At 52.6% G+C, this 19,279-nt stretch overlaps 1 protein-coding gene and 1 non-coding gene across 2 annotated transcripts; both read left to right on the forward strand.

Annotated features, from left to right (window-relative positions):
* The first annotated feature begins 1,627 nt into the window (after positions 1-1,627).
* Positions 1,628-14,567, forward strand: INAVA (innate immunity activator). Its single transcript, XM_049770673.1, has 10 exons — positions 1,628-1,682; positions 3,498-3,622; positions 3,957-4,073; positions 4,294-4,506; positions 7,625-7,649; positions 8,867-8,920; positions 10,286-10,487; positions 10,703-10,879; positions 12,376-13,036; positions 14,475-14,567. The coding sequence occupies exons 1-10, from the start codon at positions 1,628-1,630 to the stop codon at positions 14,565-14,567; spliced, it is 1,722 nt and encodes a 573-aa protein (XP_049626630.1).
* A 3,825-nt stretch (positions 14,568-18,392) lies between these two features.
* On the forward strand, positions 18,393-18,499 carry LOC126005705 (U6 spliceosomal RNA). Its single transcript, XR_007494744.1, has one exon. It is a non-coding gene; the product is annotated as a U6 spliceosomal RNA (small nuclear RNA).
* The last annotated feature ends 780 nt before the right edge of the window (positions 18,500-19,279 follow it).

Genomic DNA, 19,279 nt, shown 5'->3' on the forward strand with positions numbered 1-19,279 from the left:
GTGAAGAATAATCACAAAGCAAAATACAACAGTAACTATACCTAAGCTATGGGTGTGCCTGTAAAAATTCTAAGGTACAGAAGGAGAAGGTCACAACTCAAGGCAACTCTTTGCAAGCTTACTTCAAATGCAAAATCAGGATTAGGGAGAAGTAGGAAATATCTAGAAACTTGATCTTCCTGGGCTGGACTCTATTGTTTTTGGGGTCAAGTAAAGGAAGGAGCCAATAGCCCAGGGGTCTGCTCTCTGGCTTTGCCCTGACCACCAGAAACTGTAGCTGCAAGGACATACTTGAAAAAGAGAAAAAACATAGTCTTAACTTATAGGTTCTAAATATTATCAAGAAAAAGGGTTCTCTTAGTAATCTTTGGTGCTGAAATTTCTGAGCCAAATTATTTGATAGAGGCCACAATTTTGCCTGAAATTTACAAAGGAGAGAAGCCAAATAATGACCAAAAATGTAATGCCAAGTATCTCTTTGGAAATTCCTCAACCATCCATGCAGGGGAAAAAGGCATCCATAGCGGGCCTTTTGAGGAACCCCGTGGGGGTAATTTCAGTTTTCCCCACCAGGAAAATCTGAGGATACATCTGGTGGGCTGAGCCCCCCTAAAAGTTTAGGTATGCCCTGGCAGGTGGTATTTGCCCGGGACTCTGCTTTGGGTCACAGATACAGGGGTGCCATTGGGAACTTATTTTGTCTGGAGCTGCACTCCTCCCGCCCTATTCAAGTCCTGTCTGCTGCTCTGAGCCCCCAGGAGTAGGATAAGCTCCAGACAGAAACTCGAAGGACTTTTGGACTGTTGCTCAATGCGGCTGAGTCAGAGGGGAGGTGTTGGTTCCTTCCTTCACTGCCCTTCCCACCCCTGCTTCTAGCTGGCCTGGGCCTCAAGGACCCGCTGGGTGGCTGCTGGTGTTAGATGTTTCAGATGGAGTTGCCTAAGTTCTGGGACTCCATGGGGCTACAACAGGAGGCACCTTTCCTGTCCTGCTGTCCTGACACTCAGCTCTGTCTCTTCCTTGGCTGTGGAATGTAAAGTACAGGGCTTCAGGTAGACGCTCCTGTGAAGGGTCCTGGGTTTCACTGGAGGCCCCAGAGCAGGAGAGGCCCTTAGTCTGGGCAGTTTTCTGCCTGTTGCCCACAGAACCCTGGGCCTAAGAGCAGCAAAAACACTCTGAGCTGTAAGGTGCCCACATGCCTTTCGCTGAGGGTCTTCCTTGCTTTGGGAGTGTTGCTGGCCCAGGTTCTTGGATGGATAAGGGTCATCCCTGAAAGGGTCCCTTTAAGGTAAGGACCCTTATCCCTGATAAGGGTCATCCTGACTGAGCCCTGGGACATTCTCCTCCTGCTCTGCTCTGTCCTGTGGGTCACCCCACTGGAGCCTGAAGCCCTAGGAGGCTGAGTTGGGGAGTCTTGGAGCCTTCTCTTGCCAATGCCCCCCATAGTCCTGAGAGTGTCTGGCTCTCCCTCCCTTGTGTTGGAACCTCTTAGCCCAAGCTTCATGGATCCTAGGGGCTCACCGCTCGCTTTTTGTTATTGTTCCCCAACAGCTGGGGAAGTGCCAGGCCTCCTACGTGTCCTGTGGAAGCCAGGGTTGGGTCTTGGTCCCGCCTCCCCAGACTCACCATGGAGAGTAAGGATGAGGTCAGCGACAGTGACAGCGGCATCATCCTGCAGTCTGGTGAGTGCAGGGGAATCCCTCAGGCTGGCCAGGGCTATGCCACTACCTGAAGCTGGGTGGCTGAGAGGGGTTGGGAAGGCAGGGGAGGGGGCAGGATGATGTAGAAGGGCTTGGCCCCATGGCTGTGATGTTTACTTCCTGCTAGAGCCTTTGAACTGCAGAGTCAAGCTGCCCTGGTGGGGATCTGCCTTATTCACTCTGGCCAGTGTTGGCTAAGTTGAAAGATCTTACCTGATCAGTGTGTGAAGGGCCTACACCTACTCTGGTGTAGGCTGGATACAAGGTGTGAGTGTGGGGGTGAGAGAGAAGAAAGGGTAAAGGGAATAGGAGAAGGGAAGTCAGCTATAGGGGGGTGGGAAGGGGCAGGAGACCTTCTGGGCTAATGTTTCAGGCTGATGTTTGTGGCTGTGACTGGACTGTACTCTGGGCAGTGTGTGGCTGTGTGTGTGTATGAGCCTGTGATGATCACGTATGCATCTGAGAATGTGTGATCATGTGGGAGTATGATATCTGCATGTATGAGTGATCATGTGTATGTATGTGACTGAGTTGATGTATACTTGATGAGAATATGAGCATGTGTGTAATATGTGCTTGCATGTCACACACAAGTGTAAATATTTGTGTGTGCAATTCCTATGTGCATGTAAAAGTACATGAGCATTTAATCATGTGTATGCAAATGATGCATAGTGCACTCTTGTGTGCATATCTGAGAATGCATCTGATCATGTGTGGTCATGTGTGTGTAAAGTATATACTGAAATATTTATTCCTATGTGTATGAAATCTGTGTCTAGGTGTGTGTGAGTGGGTGTGCAAAGCATATATGTTTATGCCTATGTGTATTCCTGCATGCATGTTTGACCAGGTGTGTTCATTAGGGGTGTTCTGGAAGCATCCAAGGCCACAGAGATGACTCTGAATGGACTATACTTTACATGCAGGAGCACTGTCAGGGTCCACCCCAGGCACAGTGCTGGGAGTCAGCCTGAACACCTCTGGGGGTAGGAAAGTGGTCCCTCAAAGTAAGACAAATACAGGTTTTTGTTTTGTTTTGTTTGGGGCTACTCCTCACAGTGCTCAGAGCTTACTTCCTTTTTTTTGTTTTTGTTTTTGTTTTTGTTTTTGTTTTGTCACACCTGGTGGTGCTCAGGGGTTACTCCTGGCTGTCTGCTCAGAAATAGCTCCTGGTAGGCACGGGGGACCATAAGGGACACTGGGATTCGAACCAACCACCTTTGGTCCTGGATCGGCTGCTTGCAAGGCAAACGCTGCTGTGCTATCTCTCCGGGTCCTCAGAGCTTACTTCTGACTCTGTTCAAGGATCATTCCTGGGGCTGGAGAGAGAGCACAGCGTAGGGCATTTGCCTTGCATTCCTGGCATCCCATATGGTCTTCCAGCCTGCTATGTGCAATTCTTTTTTTTCTTTTTGGGCCACACCCGATGATGCTCAGGGTCTCAGAAATTGGTCCTGGCTTGGGATGCTGGGGGATCAAACTGCAGTCCACCCTAGGTTTGCGCGTGCAAAGCAAATGCCCTACCACTTGCGCCACCACTCCAGCCCCTGCCAGGGGCGATTTCTGAACGTAGAGCCAGGAGTAACCCCTGAGCACCGCAGAATGTGGCCCCAAAACCAACCAACTAACCAATCAATCAATCAATCAATAAAGTTTTTAAGAAAAAGAATCATTCCTGGTGGGCTTTAAATTGGGGGGGCTGCATGCAAGGCCAAGCACCCTATCTGCCCTGGCTTAGGCCCCAAGACTAGTTTCTGAGTGAGGCCTTCCCTGAGCGTCTGTTGTTGTTCCCAGGCCCCGACAGCCCTGTGTCCCCCATGAAGGAGCTGACACAGGCTGTGCGCAAGAAGCAGAGGGCCCTTGAGGAGCGCCTGGAGGCCTGCCTGGAGGAGCTGCGGAGACTTTGCCTGAGGGAAGCGGTGAGAGGAGGGGTTAGGGGTCCTCTCAGCCCCACACACTGGGAGTGGGGGGTCGCTCTCCAAGGAAATTCTGGACGGCACAGGCTTCTGGTTCCCTGGGCACCCGGGTGGGGGACAGGGTACAGGACCTCGGTGAGTGGGTGAGAGGTGATGGGGCAGGTCAAGAAGGACCTTGGGCGTCGGGAATTCGATCCGGATCAGGTTGGGTCTCTTCTACTTGATTGGAAGAGGCGTAAAGGAAAACTGAGGGGTTGTGGGAAACTGGAAAGATTCCCTAGTCAGACCTTGGCTGGTGGAAGTGAAGGGGCCTGGCTTGACCCTGTGTCCATCGCAGGAGCTGACCGGAGTGATGCCCGCCGAGTATCCCCTCAAACAAGGGGAAAAGGTCCCTAAGGTTCGTCGGCGCATCGGAGCTGTCTACAAGCTGGACGAGAGTGCACTGCACAGAGAGGTGAGGGGTTCACGGCTCCCTTGCCCAGCCTCCTGCACCCCTATGGGGGGACCCAGAGCTGAAGAGCACAAGCCAGGGGTTGCTCACCCTTGGCGTCAGGAGGGAAAGTGTCCCCTGTGGGCTCCGGTCCTGCCTGGCTTGGCTCCCTGGGACGTCTGTCTTCTCCATCCTCTGCTGCCCAAGGCCCCTGCCCGGCCCCCTGACTCTGAGCATCCCACAGGACCCCCTTGGTGGCCTGGAGCAGGAGCTGGCCCTGCAGCAGCAGATCGCTGAGGCAGCACGGAGGCTAAGCCGGGAGGAGAGTCTGGGTCGCCAGGCACGGCGCCAACGCAAGCAGGTGGCGCTGCAGGAGGAGCGGAAACTGCGGGAGTTGCAAAGGCGTGTGGGCGAGCGGAGGCGCAACAGCGAGCCTGCTGATCCCCGCCGCCCACCAGTCGCAGGTGAGACTCGAACCCGCCTCCCCGCTGCCCATCCTGGGTGCAGAAGAACCTCCACCCCCTCTACCCACCCATACAGATGAACCTCAGCATAGACACTGAGTGGGTACCAATCCTGTTCCTGCTTCGGGCTGCCCCACATACCTGTTTGTTTATCCGGGTCACCCTCGTTTCCACACTCTAGGCCAAACACTAGACTCCACTTTCCTCAGGTGGGGGAGGCGGAAAGGCCTGCCCCTTTGGGCTTAGTCAGTCAGGGCCTGTGGTTCTTCTCAGCACCTGAGAGCCGGCCCAGCAGGCTAGAACAAGGGAGGCCATGGTTCCATCCCAGCACCACATCTTCTGCCCCACCCCTGCTAAGCTAGGGAGTGGCCCGTGAATGAAGACCACTGGGTGTGACCCACAAACATAAACCAACCCCCAAATCCTTGGGGTTATCCAGCTTCCAGCCCCGGCCCACCCTCTTGGCCCCTAGGGTCCCCCATGTCTCAGCTGAAGTGAGTATAAGAGCCTTGGGACATGGCTGCTCCACACCAGGTTGTTGGGGCTCACAGCTGTAAACGGTGTTGGGTCCCAGCAACATCAGCACTGCACCCTGTCATCCCTTAACCCTTCCCTGTCCTAGTGGTGTTTCTGCTCAGTTCTTGGGCCGAGACCCAGGTGGTCGGGAGGGGTACAGTTGGAATGGATGTGCCTGGATGGGGTGGCCTGGGCCAGGTTTCCTTCACCCTGACCCACTCGGCTACATATAGGTTAATCTGGACTCAGTACCTCTGCTCAGGGCTGGCACACAGTGACCTATTTAGAGCTGTGGACTCCTCCTCAGAGAGGAGCGAGGAGGGAGGCCCAGCTAGCACCCACTGGGGTGGAGTCCACTCAGCCCAGGGCTTCCCACAGTCTCTAGCCTGTCCCCCACAACTCCCACCAGGATCCCCAGACTGGGTCTGCCCTTGATGACAGCTGTCGATGTGGGTGGAAGTCCCAAAGGATTCTATGCTCTGTGTCTATGACAAGTGAGGGGAACTCCTCTCTCACCCAAGCCTGCAGCCTCGATGTCCACTTATGGTGCTTGAGGGGGGAGACAGGTCAGGGCATGCCTGGAACTTGAGTGAAATGCTGTGACGTGGGTCAGGAGTTGAGGTTCTCAGCTGGGAGAGTGGGGAGCCCTGCATGGTGGTTGAGTTTCTCTTTTCCCTACCAGAGCGACCCTGCTCATAGGCCAGGCTGGTTCCTGCTGGTTCTGGCTGAGCAGGGGCCTGAGGTCCTGCCTGTAGCTCAACAGGCGGAAGGCACAACTGACAGTTCAGTCCTGTTCCGGGCTCCACAGCCCAGCTGTGCACATGGTGAGCAGGAAATGAAGCAGGATTAATAATTGGTCCCTAAAGGTGTTTTGAATTTACCAAAAAGAAAGAAAACAAATAGACTTAAAGGAAGAAAAAGGAAGGAGGCCATTTGACCAGTTTCCACACAAGGGCCCTTGAGGCCAGTGATAGTCTCCACCTGTCAGCTGCAGGAGGCCGGTAAGGGTGGGTGTTGAACCACAACAAGCTTGGGGAACAGTGCCTGGGAAGCAGTGCCGGTCAGGAATAGCTGCTTGGAATGCATCTAATGAATTGCCTTTAGCAAGGCTGCAGGGAGAAATGTCTGCAGGACATTTCTGGGAATGACTAGTTTTTGCTCTATCCGGTATGGATGAGCCAAAAAGGGTGAAAGTGGAGCGTTTAGGAATGTAAAACTTAAAAAAAGTGTTTTTTTTTTTTTTTTTTTTTTTGGCTTTTGCCCATATCCTGTGGTGCTCAGGGCATATTGCTGAATCTCTGTTCAGTGTTTACTCCTGGGAGGGCTTGGGGGTGCTGGGGATTGAACCTGGGTTAACCAAGTGCAAGGCTAGAGTAGTATTTCACTATAGCCCTCACTACAGTGAGTAGTATTCATAGTAGTATCTCTCTAGCTCTGGGTGGTGTGTGTGTGTGTGTGTGTGTGTGTGTGTGTGTGTGTGTGTGTGTGTGTGTAACTGTTTATTTTGGTGTGGGGTCACACCCAGTAGTACCAAATTACTGTTCTATCATTCTGGCCCTGACAATCTCACTCTCTGCATTGCTTTTCCCTAATGAAACTTGAAATTGTTGTTGTTTTTTTTTTTATGATAGGTAGGGCAGGAGGGACATTTCTTTTTAGACCACACATTCAGAACCAAGCATAGGCTACATTGCTGGGTCAAGGTTCTGAGCTTACAGTAGCATTTATGAAAAATAGAAATCTTTATTCACCTGATTTTTGTGAAAGATCAGAGGCAGGGAAAGGATAGGAGAATATCTCTGCTGGGGAACCCTGGAGCAAGGCTAGCAAGAACACAACTGCTGTGAGTCTATCTGCTTAGGTCCCTGGGCAGAATGCTTGGTGCTTACGAACTGCTTTGAGGAATGTTTTTGAATTTTATTTTAATGGTAGAGCTAAAGTTGACAAATTCAGTAAAAGGCCTATCAATCGACATGGTAGGTTTAGGACCATTGAGTGGGTCCTTATCAGAATTAGGCATTGGTGTGAGAACAATGCAAATGTTATGTAAACAAACTCAGAGAAACTGGAGCTGTAGTACCATGGTAAGGAACTTGCCTTACATGCACCTGACCCGGATTCAATCCCTGGAACCCTATATGTTCCCCTAAGTCCTACTAGGAATGATCTTGGAGTGCAGAACCAGTAATACACCCTGAGCACTGCTCAAACCAAAATAAATAGCTCCTCTTATTTTTCTTAAGAAAAACAACCCAACCATAGCTGTGTTTCAATAAAGCTTTATATATAAAATAAAACAGCCCATTCAAGACAAAGTAGTCCTTTACACCCACATGGTTACTGAAGCATAGAACCAGGATTAAACCCTGAGCACTGCTGGGTTTGCACCCCCAAACCCCAAATAAAGCTACAACAAAAACTAAAAGCAGCCAGCTAACTGGAGTTGGCACATGAACTTGTAGTTTGTCAACTCCTTTTGGAAAGGCTGTAAAGATGGCTGCAGGTGTTGACTTTCCTTACCCCCTTCTGGCTAACAACCTATATGCTCACTGCTCGCCAGCAAGAAAGTAGGTGAAGGTTGTGGTTAAGAGCCAGACTACGGTCAGACTGTCTGGGCGGGGTTCCTGACTCAGTTCCTTTGGTGGATCGACCCTGTTACTGACCCAACTCGATTGCCTCCTCTGTTGCGTGGAGCTGAAGATAGCATTTACCTCCTAGGCCTTTGATGAGTTGCAGGAATTGCTGTTGCTGGCATGAGACCAGACCAGCACTTCAGTTTTCTTCCCGTGGTTCTTGGACACACTTGGGAGTGCTCTGTGGGCTCCATCCAGATCACCTGAGACTTAGACCAAGAGCTGAAAGTTTCAGCACATCCAAGGGCAATGGCAAAAGCAAGTTGCCTCTTGCTGACAGGCATATCCCCTGTCAACCATGAAAGAACTTCTCTCCAGCTGGCCAGATCCTCATTTGAATTGGTCTCTGAGCTTCAAGACACCAGTGCCCTCTGCTATACCCTCAATGTAGGGCTTTCCAGATTTGGGATCCTTTTCATTTATTTTTTGGTTTGGTTTTGTTATTTGGGTCACACTTGGTTATGCTCAGAAGTTACTCCCAGCTCAGTGCTGGGGGTCATTCCTGTTATGCTGAGTGAAAGGGGGTGCACACATAGAACTGGGAATCTCATGCTTAAAATATATACTACAGCTCTTTGCCCCAAACATCTCCCTGGAGATTTGGGATCCCTACATTGAGTTGTGTATATCATATCAGAAGACTAGAAAAGTCTGGAACAAACCTTTTCATTCCATAGGTCTTGCAAAATGGTTTGTTGCCTTTCCCTCCCTCACCAGGAAACCCTGCCAGAGAAAGCCCAGATTTTTTTTGTTGTTGTTGCAAAGATTGGGAAATCAAGGCACAGGGCATCAAAATTACTTATTCAGACTTGCAAAGATAAGTGGAAAGCCAGGCCTAAAATAAAATTTTCTGAGGTCAGAGATCTAAATAGTACAGGGGTTATGGCACTTATCTTGCATTTGGCTGATCCTGGTTTGAATTGTAAGCACCACCAAGGATCTATCCTGAGCACAGAGCCAGGAATAGCCCCTAAGAAACTTCAGGTATGGTAGAAAAACAAAAAACAATCAGCTTTTCTGTCTGTTCACTCCTGTGCACTGGTTCTCCTCTACTCCCACATGAAGTCACAGCCCAGGAAGATGTGGTGATTTGAAACTGATCAGGGATGGAAACAGAAGCCGGGCCAGCCTGACTGCCACATGCTGCTGATTCTGCAGTCTCTGGCCAGCCTGCTTACCTTCTCCTTTCCCTTTGTTTTCCCAGAACTCAGTGCCTCAGACGATAGCTCCCTGTCAGACGGGCTTCTCCTAGAGGAAGGTGAGAGCGGACTGGGGCCCTCGCAGTCAGGGTTCTTGCTACAGGAAGGGGCTGTGGCAGGGCTGGCTGAGGAGGATTATGGACAGGAGTAGAGATTGTGGGCAGTGAAGACATCAGTGCCCCTCCTTGTTGCACTTTCTATGCTTCATTCACTACTATGCCTAGTGGTGGAGGAGAGGCTGATGACTGTGGACCCTCTTTCCATGCTAGAGGCTCAGTCAGTTTGGCAGGGAAGAGGCAGGTGGGTCCAGCAGGGCTCCTATCCCTGCCTTTGCCCTGGGATTTGATTTTAGGATGCACCTGCCGGGGCCAAAGCACCATCTGGCCGCTGAGTGCGGAGCTTCGTGAGAGTGGCAGGAGGTGGGAACAGAAACTAGATTCAGAGACTGGTTACAACCCTCAGGGTGCTGGGGCACAAAGCGGGTCAGGAGGTGGTGCGGCCTGCCCAGGGAAGGGCCTCGGTCTGTGCAGAAGTAGGGCAGTGGGCACAGGTGAACAGGAAAAACAGGTGCAGGGGTTAGCTGCAGCATGTGCCTGGGGTGAAGGTCAGAACAGTCTTTCCCAAAGTGGGTCCTTGACTGCTGGGGGGCATCATACAGGGGGGCACCAATACCCTGAGGTGCTGGGGGGGCACTTTCTCTTTGCCCACTAAAGAAGGCAGGTTTTTTCATTGGGTAGAGTGATTTTTCTGGGAAGGGAGCAGTAAAAGCCAAATCAATTTAGGAGCCACCTGGTTAGAATGAAAAGGGCAAAATGTGGGCCCGGAGAGATAGCACAGCGGCATTTGCCTTGCAAGCAGCCGATCCAGGACCAAAAGGTGGTTGGTTCGAATCCCGGTGTCCCATATGGTCCCCCGTGCCTGCCAGGAGCTATTTCTGAGCAGACAGCCAGGAGTAACCCCTGAGCATCGCTGGGTGTGGCCCAAAAACTTAAAAAAAAAAAAAAAAAAAAAAAGGGCAAAATGTGAGGCTGGTGTGATAGCACAGTGGGAGGGTGTTTTCCTAGTATGCAGATGACCCAGGCTCAATCCCCAGCATCCTATATGGCCCCCTAATCTGCCAGGAATAATTCCTGAGCATAGCGCCAGGATTAACCCCTGAGTACCACTGAGTGTGGCCCCAAACAATAAACAAACAAACAAATAAGGGGGAATGTTAGATGTGGGCCACAGAGAGGAAGCTGGAGGGAGACCTTCCTGAAGGAGGCAGGTCTGAGAAGGGCTGGGTGGGGAGGAAGTGCCCCAGGAGAAGGGACAGACTTGGGAGCTGGCGCCCTGCCGGGAGAAGAACCTGGTGCAGGCCAGGACAGTTCTGGTTGGGCTGGTTCCCCAGCCACTGCCCTCACAGGTTTCTTTTACTCCAACAGAGGAGCCAAAACCTCCCCCAGAGTCCCCAGCCCCGCCCTCTCGGCCTGTTCCACCCCAGAGCCTTGAGGGACTGCAGCTGGTGGGGTCTGAGCTGGGCATCCTGGAGCGTGCCCCCATCCAGAACCACCCCTGGAAGGAGAGTAGCCTGGACCAGCCCTATGAGAAGCCCAGGAAGTGTTCAGAGCCCAGCAGCGAATCCAGGTAGGTCTGGGAGAGGACATGAGGTGGGGGAGGAAAGGCACAGTGTCAAGGGGCTACCCCAGGCTGGGCAAGGCAGGAGAGCCACCCCCTCTTCAGCTGAGCCTGGAGGTGCCAGCTCTGGAAGTGTCTGCACCCCTAACTTGGGGTCCCCCTACACACACTGTGAACCCCTAAGTGTAAATACTTGCTTCTAAACCATCTCCAATCCTGTGCAGCAGCCCGGCCACTACCCCGCAGGACGGGCCCAAGCCTACCCAGCTGTGGCTGCTGGAACCACCTGCTGCCTACCATGTGGTCCCTAGCAGTGGTGGCCCCGTGCAGCGACCTGGTCGCACCAGTGCCCCAGCCACCCCTGAGATGCTGGACAGGAGGGGCCAGTCGCAGTCCCTGAGGTAAGTGCTTGGCAGAGGCACCCCTTCTGCCTCTCCCAGAGTTTCCAGTCTCCTCCTTGACCGAGGTAGAAGGACCACTGTTGAGAACTTACATTTTGGGGTCCTGGGGACTCTTCATGGCAGACACTGGCCTTGAACATCTGAGGCCTTGGGTTTGATCTTTGAGAGCTGGTTTGGTAGCAGCTCCCAAATAGCACCAAACGAGAACCTGCACACCAAGAATGGATCTTCTGTTTAGAAGAGAGCAGCTTCTAGCCTATGGAGCAGATCATGTGGAATCCTTCCACAAAAACTCACAGAGGCAAACTGCTTGTGTAACTCTTTCCAAAGACTCTAGTTGTGTCCTGCACAAAGCGTGTAGCTCCTTTTCCTAGGCATAGCCTCTAGTATCCTGGTCAGTACATTTTTGGGGATACCTGGGGTGATCTGTGACCTGAAGGGCATACTGGCAATACTGGTTACAGTACTGCTCTGCCAGCAGGTCTGGGGGCCATTAAGGCTATGCCTGGTTTGGAGTCCCAGGTTGTGGGCAGAGCCCATCTGTATTAAACAATTTGGGACCCCTGCATCATGGATTGACATGGAGTGGGGGACATCTCTGACAGGAGGTTTCAGTGTCCCAGCTCTGGTGGCATCAGGTTAAGATGCTGGCAGTCTTAGACTGAGACTGTCTGAAGGCAATGGCTAAATTTGATTCCCTCGCACCCCTCTTTTGAGGGCCAAACCTTTGCTTTTGCCTTAGGATTTTTTTTTTTTTTTTTTTTTTTAGTTTTTCTGCCATACCCGGTGATGTTCAGGAGTTACTCCTGGCTATGTGCTCAGAAATTGCTCCTGGCTTGGGGGACCATATGGGAGTCTGGGGATCAAACCAAATCCATCCTAGGCTAGCTCACGCAAGGCAGAGGCCTTATCGCTTGCGCTACCGCTCGGGCCCAGCCTTAGGATTTTTGTATGTGTTTTTGAGCCACACCCAGCAATACCTTGTGCTCTACACTCAGAAATCATTCCTGGCAGACTCAAGGTACCATATGGGATTCCAGGGATTGAACCTGGATCAGTTGTATGCAAAGCAAATGCCCTACCCACTCTGCTACTGCTCTGACCCTAAGGGCTGCACCAATTCTTCTTCGTTTTATTATCCTATCCAAAAAAACGCATTATTTTTCTGTTTGAAACTTTATTTAAACAGTATGATTTACGAAGTTGCTCATAATATAGTTATTTTAGGTATTCAGTACTCCACCAATGTCACACATTATCCCCTGACTCTTCCACCCCCCTCACTTCCCAGCCTACAAGCACCTTGCCTTGGGAGTTTTTTTTTTTGGGGGGGGGGGTCCTGTGTGGCAATGCTCAGGGGCTCAATCTGCTGGTGCTGAGTCACTGAGGCACTATGGTCATGAGTGCAGGACTTGTATGCTAAAATCCTCACTGGGCTGAGCTGTGCATGCCGGGCAAGGTCCCCTGTCTCACCCTGGCTCCTCTTCTCTTCCCAGGATAGAGTCTCTCCGGGCTGGTGCTGAGGGTCGGGGCCGCAGCGCCTTCCCACGCCGACGGCCCACACACTACACCGTGACAGTGCCCGACTCCTGCTTCCCGCAGGCCCAGCCCTCGCTGACCCCCGCCTGTCACTCCTGCTCGGAGGACAGTGGCTCAGATGTGTCCAGCATCTCACACCCTACATCCCCCGGCAGCAGTAGCCCCGACATCTCTTTCCTGCGGCCGCTGTCCCCACCTGAGCACCTGCGCCAGCGTGTGGCCTGGGGCCCAGCTGGCAGCCATCACCCAAAACTGCTGCCCCCTGGGTACCTCCCGGCTGGGCGCTACATGCTGGTGGCAGCCTCTGAGGGCCACCTGCTGGCCCCCAGTGACTGGGAGCTGGGCCGGGCTGCCCCAGGCTGGGTCTACGAGGAGGAGGCGGTGGCTGCAGGCCTGCATTTCCGACGCCTGGTGCCGGCTCCAGGCCGCCTGGTGCGGACACCCTCACTAAAGGACACCCCCACTGCCCGGCTCAGCAAAGCTGCCGTGTCCAAAGAGCTGGAGTCCTGGCATGAGAGGGCACGGCTCCGGAGTGCCCGGCCACACTCGTTGGACCGCCAAGGGGCCTTCCGCATGCGAAGCCTGCCAATAAGCCGAGCTCTGGGACCCCGAGCACAGGTACAGCTGGGCTGGAGTTGGGCAGGCCAGGAAGTAGAGATTCCTGCAGCTCCAGGGAAGAACAGAAGCAGAAATCCATTTCCTCTGGGCTCTGTGGGGTACCCCCTGACGTCCACCCTCCAGCAGCAGCCCAGATTCCCCACATGATTTATGGGTACTCCTCAGTGCACATAAGCTTCTGTTCATCAACAAAAGTTCAATCCAGCTCACCTATCCCCCCACCCCCCACAACATGAGGGCCCAGGAAGGAGAAGCTGAGTGTTTGCAGACCACTCAGGCCTTCTCTGAACCCCTTTTCTGTTCCAACTCCTGGGGACCACTCCCCCTGGTCTAGGAGGCCACACCTTGTGGGCTTCAGAGGTTTGTGCTGGTTGCCAAGGATCCAGTCCAGGGCCACACATGGGCAAGGTGCCTACTCTATCTCTTGAGCCCCAGCCCCTTCTTGGAGACCCTAAATATCAAGCAGCTCAATATTCTGCAAAAGGCCCCATTCCCAAGGTTAGACCACTGGGATAGCATCTGGCCAACGATCCTCTTCGTCATCGTCATCAGATAGAACAGCTATGATCCTCCCTCACAGGGCCACTGGGGTGGGTGTAAAGGGTCTGGGTGACCCCCAGGAAGTGCTAATTGCATGGTCTGCCCAGGATCTGTTTCCCGTAGCCGTGTAGGAGTGATCAGGACCCATGAATCTCCCCCTTTCCTCTCTCCCTGCTTGGTGTCTCCCAAGTTACCACAGGCAGCTCCTTTGAGACCTGAGGTTCCTGATAGGCACAGCTGCCTGCCCTGTCCGCCCACAGCTGCAGCTGGCATAACTCTGGCCCCACCCAGCCAGCTTGCTTCCTGCCAGTTTGGACCTGCCCAGGCCCAGCCCACCCCAACCTGCCAGGCAGGGAAAGGGGTGAAAAGTCAGCCTGAGGGGCCGGGCGGTGGCGCAAGAGGTAAGGTGCCTGCCTTGCCTGCGCTAGCCTTGGACGGACCACAGTTCGATCCCCCGGCGTCCCATATGGTCCCCCAAGCCAGGAGCAACTTCTGAGCGCATAGCCAGGAGTAACCCCTGAGCATTACCGGGTGTGGCCCAAAAACCAAAAAAAAAAACAAAAAAAAAAAAAAAAAAAAAAAAGAAAAGTCAGCCTGAGAAAGCGGGAAAGGTGGGGTTGGGGACACTGTCTACTCCCAGAGAAGGCAGGGGGAAAATGTAGGGAGAGGGTGGCAGGGACTCAGGGCTGCACAGGATCAGAAGGTAGTCATGACACTTATGTTGGTGTTATTTTCCTTATACTGTGGCTACAGCTTGTGGGGCTCATATATGTTTTTGGTGGTGGCAGATATAGAGCCGGGTCAGCCATGCAGTTATTCCAAGGCCCATGTCCTGTCCTGAGCTCCATAGAGTGGGTCTGCTTATCTAACTCTCATCTGTCTCTTCCTGGCCCTGTAGGTGCCCGCCGTGTGTGTGCTGCGCAGATCGCCCGACGGTGCCCCAGTGCAGGTCTTTGTGCCTGAGAATGGAGAAATCATCAGCCAGGTGTGACTTAACTGTGGCTGTCTGCCCAGAGACTCTCGGGGCTCAAGACCCCACCCCAGGTGCCTTCCTCAGCTCCCATGTCCCAGTCGCCGGTCGATCGCCTGGAGCCGAGACTTTTTTTGATGTTTATTTTTTTATCAGTTTCCCTTGTGATGCCCTGAACTGAGGGTGTCTATGATGTCCTCCATGTTTTGCAGTATGACAGTGGACCACAGACTTCCTGAGTTCAGGACTATGGGAAGCAGAGAGGATGCTAAAGGGGCTTCCTGGATCCCTATCCCCTGCTTCTGTGAAAGTCCCCCGAGAATAGCCCAGGGCCTTGGCACCCTGTTCCCTGGCTGGGGACATTCCCACCTTCCCCCTGTGCTCTGTGATGCACAGCCGAGTGTACATAGCACCAGGATGCTGGAATGTCCCGCCACAGATCCTATCCCTGTCCTGTCCTGCCCTGTCTCCCAACTCCCCCACCAGTCCTGTAAGTTTCATCGTTGACTGCCTGGCCTGCTCTCTGCATTGGACTAACCGGGACTGTGGGTCACCTAGCTTGAGGGGTGCTGAAGGCTTCCCCCCTTTGGCCACTTCTCTGGGCATGAAGATGTGAAGTCTGGCCTCCCTGTCATGTCTTTTTCTCATTGTCTGGAAACGCCTCATCATCATCATCTTCATCTGCTGGACACCACTTTTTCCCCAGAAAAGGGGTACAGTTTGCTGCTCTGAGTCCTGGGGGCTCTGAGACATGGATTCAGGGAAAGGCAAGCCCTGGAGGAGGCAGGTCTTCTCACTTGGGGCACAGCCTGCACTGCTGTCCCAGAGGACCCCTTTCAAGGAGAAACCCCCACCAGCTTGAGGTCAGGACTGACTCTGGGGAGCAGAGCAGAGGGGTTGCCAGGATGACCTTCGTCTGAACCCCAAGAGGCAGAGTTCCCATGAGGAAACCTCAGGCCCTGAGAAATGCATGAGGAGAAAGACAGTCATCTGCACCTGTCCCCCACCACATCATCCCACAGTCCCCACCATGGGTCCCCCGCCCCATGGTGAGCCCTACTTTGATTGCTGGACATAGGCAGTTTGTCACTAAGCTCCTCCCCAGTGACCAGCACATTCTTTCCCATTGCCCACTTTGGAACCAAGAGCTCATTAGGCTGAGCCAGGAGCTGCCTGGAACCCCCAATCAAGCACCCTTTGTATTAACTTATTGGTCCTGGCCTGGCGCAGTACAGTGGCCATACTCTGCCCGGAGCAGGAACTGCGGGTTTGAGTCAAACCTTCAATAAAGTCTGTTCTGTGGGACCTGCTGGGCTAGCTTTCCAGTGGTGTTTTGTGGGCCAGTGTGGGTGGTTGAGAGGGCCCCTCAGCTCTCCAAGGAGCTCCAAATCTTCCAGAAGCAGCTGGGACTTTGGGATCAGGGAGATGGCCAGAGTCCATGTGGTGGAGGCTGATCTGGGGCCTTGCCAGCACAGAATGGGGTCTCATGAGCAGTGAACCACTTCCAGGCTGGTTGGTGGGGAAGGGATGTTCATAGTTCCCTGTCCCTGTCAACTCTGGTGGGGCACTTATGGGGTCTCTCTTCTCACTAGAGGACCCAGGGCTCACAATTGGCCAGGAGAGGCCTGTAAGCAGCTCAGAGGCTCCATGGATCCATGGATATGTCAGTGAAAGGGAGTCTGCCTGATGCCCCTCTCAGCAGTGAAGGAAGTGAGAGAAGCTGCAGGGGCTCAAGTCTCCAGACCTGCCCAAGGGACTCTGGGTTGTGTGTCTGCTGGGGTGGGTGTCCGTTGAGAGGTGGACTCCTCCATTTGGGTGAGTTGGCCTGGGAGGGGAGATTATGAAGCAGGGGCGGCTGTCCAGCCTCAGACTTAGATACTATTGACCAAAACTGAGGATAATGGGCACATGGTTCTGTGTTCCAGACGATTGTGATGAACTAGGCCAAGACCTTCATCGAGTTCCTAAGGGGCAGCCTGTCGGGAGGGGGGGTGGGGGGAGTGGTGGCACCTCACAGCAAGATACATGGGGCTCATGGACAGAAAGGTGACACCAGAGAAGCTGGCCCACCATCAGTGAGGTTCTCCAGAGCGCCCCGGAAATGGGACGCCCATTGTGGGGCCCACAGGGCTGGCTGCTGAGACTAGTAGGTCAGAAGGAAATTTCTTCCTGTTTTTAAGTAGTAGAAGGGGTCACCTTTGGGGGGCTCTTACTTCCCCTGCTCAAGGCAGAATAGGATTGTGAACTGGGGGAGGAGAAGGAAGACCAGGATACAAGGGGACAGTATCTTAGTGATGAGATGTAGGAACATAGGAGCACACCTCATGAGTCTGAAATCTCCCTCTTGGCCAGAACCCCTATGGGGTTCCTTAGGGCAGGCCAGAAACTGGGGCCCTCCAGGGGAAAGGAAATGAGCAGGGGTCCTGGCTGGGGGCTGTAGAGTGGCTTTTCTGGCCCATCAATGGCCTCAACCCTAGGTAGGACTCCCCCCAGGCCCAGCCTGGCTGCTGTGCCCCGGACATGCTGACAACTTCTCAGTCTCCCAAGAGGAAAAATGTCCACGTAACCTTCTCAAACCATCTTGGACCTAACCTGACAGGTGAGCATCAGGTCCTGTTTCTCAGGTGACAAACTGGCCAGCAGTTCCTGCATGTCCTTGGATCAGGGCCTGTGTGCTTATAGCTGGCTGGGTCCCCTCACACCTGTGTCTTGGCACAGCCTAGCAGGGGTCTCAAACTCATGGCCCTCGGGCCGCAAACGGCCCTCCGTACAACATTGTGTGGCCCTGCCCTAGAGGAATCTTTTTTTGTTTTGTTTTGTTTTGTTTTGTTTTAGTTGTTTGGGTCACACCCTCCATGCTCAAGGCTTACTACTGACTTTGCACTCAAGGATCACCCCGACTTTGCCTCCTGCGGCCCCCAGGTAAATTGAGTTTGAGACCCTTGTCCTAGAGTGTGGGGGGCAGCCTGGATGGGCGGGGTGGGCAGCAGGCCTGTTCAGGGCTGAGTTAACAGTGCAGCTGATGGCACCTTAGAGTCAAAGGCAACCTTCCTATACCATGTCTGCATGATTTGCACTTCGGGGTCCCAGCTCCTAGCCCTGAATCCCAAGCCTTTCCCTAGGCCCCATATCCATGTCCAGCAGACACCTCAGAGATAGCAGCATCAAGTTGGACACCCAACCTTTATTTTAGTTTTATGTTTTTGTTTTATGTTTTTGGTCACACCTGATGATGCTCAGGGGTTACTTTTGACTCTGCACTCAGAAATCACTCCCAGAGATCAAATTGAGGTCAGGGATGTGCAAGGCAAGTGCTCTTCCTGCTGTGCTATTGCTCCAGTCCTGGGACTCCTAATTTACCTCCAGCTTAAACCTGTCCCTTCTTCCTCAGAAATTGCTCCTCAGTCCTTCATTTTCTCAGGAACAAAGTCTTCACTTCTGGTTTCAGCTCCCTTTCTCCCCACACCCTCCACACTCCATGATCCTGACTAATCTATGCTCAGATTAGGAATGAGACCTGGCTGGAATCGGAACCAGATGTGGTTTCAGGGATTGACCAGGGGTCTTTTGTGTGCAAAGAAAACACCTTAATCCTGCCACTAGTTCTTTGACCATTTTATCCTTTTAAAGGGTCAAATAGTATTCCACTGAGTATATGGACACAGCATAGTTTTCACCATTTGTTAATTTCATGTTTTAACTATGGCAGTTCATGCTGCTGTGAGACCAGGGCACACTTATCCTTTGGAATTAATGTTTTCATACCCCATAATAGAACTGACTATCATCTCCAGGCGAAGGGGACTCAACTGGGGGCAGAGGGGTATCTCAAAGAATAAAACACTTGTGCTCGCTTCGGCAGCACATATACTAAAATTGGAACAATACAGAGAAGATTAGCATGGCCCCTGTGCAAGGATGACACACAAATTTGTGAAGCGTTCCACATTAAAAAAAAAAAAAAAAAAGAATAGAACACTTATCATGCATGTGCAAGGCCCTGGGTCCATTATCGTACCTCAACCCTCATAACCACCTCCAGCATTTTCAAGTGTAGCCCTGGTGACCTGGAAGTGGCCCCATAACAGTTAAACAAAGGGGGAACAAAGATCTGGGGTAGGAATGAATTGCTCAAGACAGCGCCTTCCCTACACTCTTGGGAAGAAGACAAGTGGGAAAGTTGAGCTCAAGAGGGCTTTGCCCTCAGGCAGTTGAGTGTCCTCCACTCATCATTGGAGCACCTACCTTGCCCCAAGCTCTGCCGTGTGCCAGGCAATGACAAAGGCTGATCACTTGTGTGGTTTCAGTTCCAGTACCCCCTGTCTCCTTCTCTTGCTTTGTTGTTTCGTTAGGGGCAGAACTGCCTGCTCTTTCTTTTTTTTCTTTTTCTTTTTTTGGTTTTTGGGTCACACTCAGCAGTGCTCAGGGGTTACTCCTGGTTCTGTGCTCAGAAACTGTCCCTGGCAAGCACAGGGAACTAATGGAATGTCAAGATTTGAACTACTGTCCTGTCCTAGATCAGCTGTGTGCAAGGCAAACACCCTACCGCTGTGCTCTCTCTCTGGCCCTGGAACTGCCTGTCCTAAGTCTTGTTCCTCTCTATATCTGTGTCTATATCTGTACCCTGCTCTGGGAGACCCCCATGGGTAAGGAGGCTCTGGGCTGGCTTGGGTGTCAAACTTGTTCATCCTCAAGAATCGCAAATTTCTTCTAGGGACAATACAATCAATTTG

The sequence above is a fragment of the Suncus etruscus genome, chromosome 3, assembly GCF_024139225.1.
Source record: "Suncus etruscus isolate mSunEtr1 chromosome 3, mSunEtr1.pri.cur, whole genome shotgun sequence".
NCBI lineage: Eukaryota > Metazoa > Chordata > Mammalia > Eulipotyphla > Soricidae > Suncus > Suncus etruscus.

Excerpts from the sequence above, each read along its gene's own strand:
- INAVA (XM_049770673.1), top strand. The coding sequence starts at position 1,628 with ATGGAGAGTAAGGATGAGGTCAGCGACAGTGACAGCGGCATCATCCTG. Across the intron at positions 1,683-3,497 it reads CGGCATCATCCTGCAGTCTG|GCCCCGACAGCCCTGTGTCC; the intron begins GTGAGTGCAGGG and ends TGTTGTTCCCAG. Across the intron at positions 10,488-10,702 it reads GAGCCCAGCAGCGAATCCAG|CAGCCCGGCCACTACCCCGC; the intron begins GTAGGTCTGGGA and ends AATCCTGTGCAG.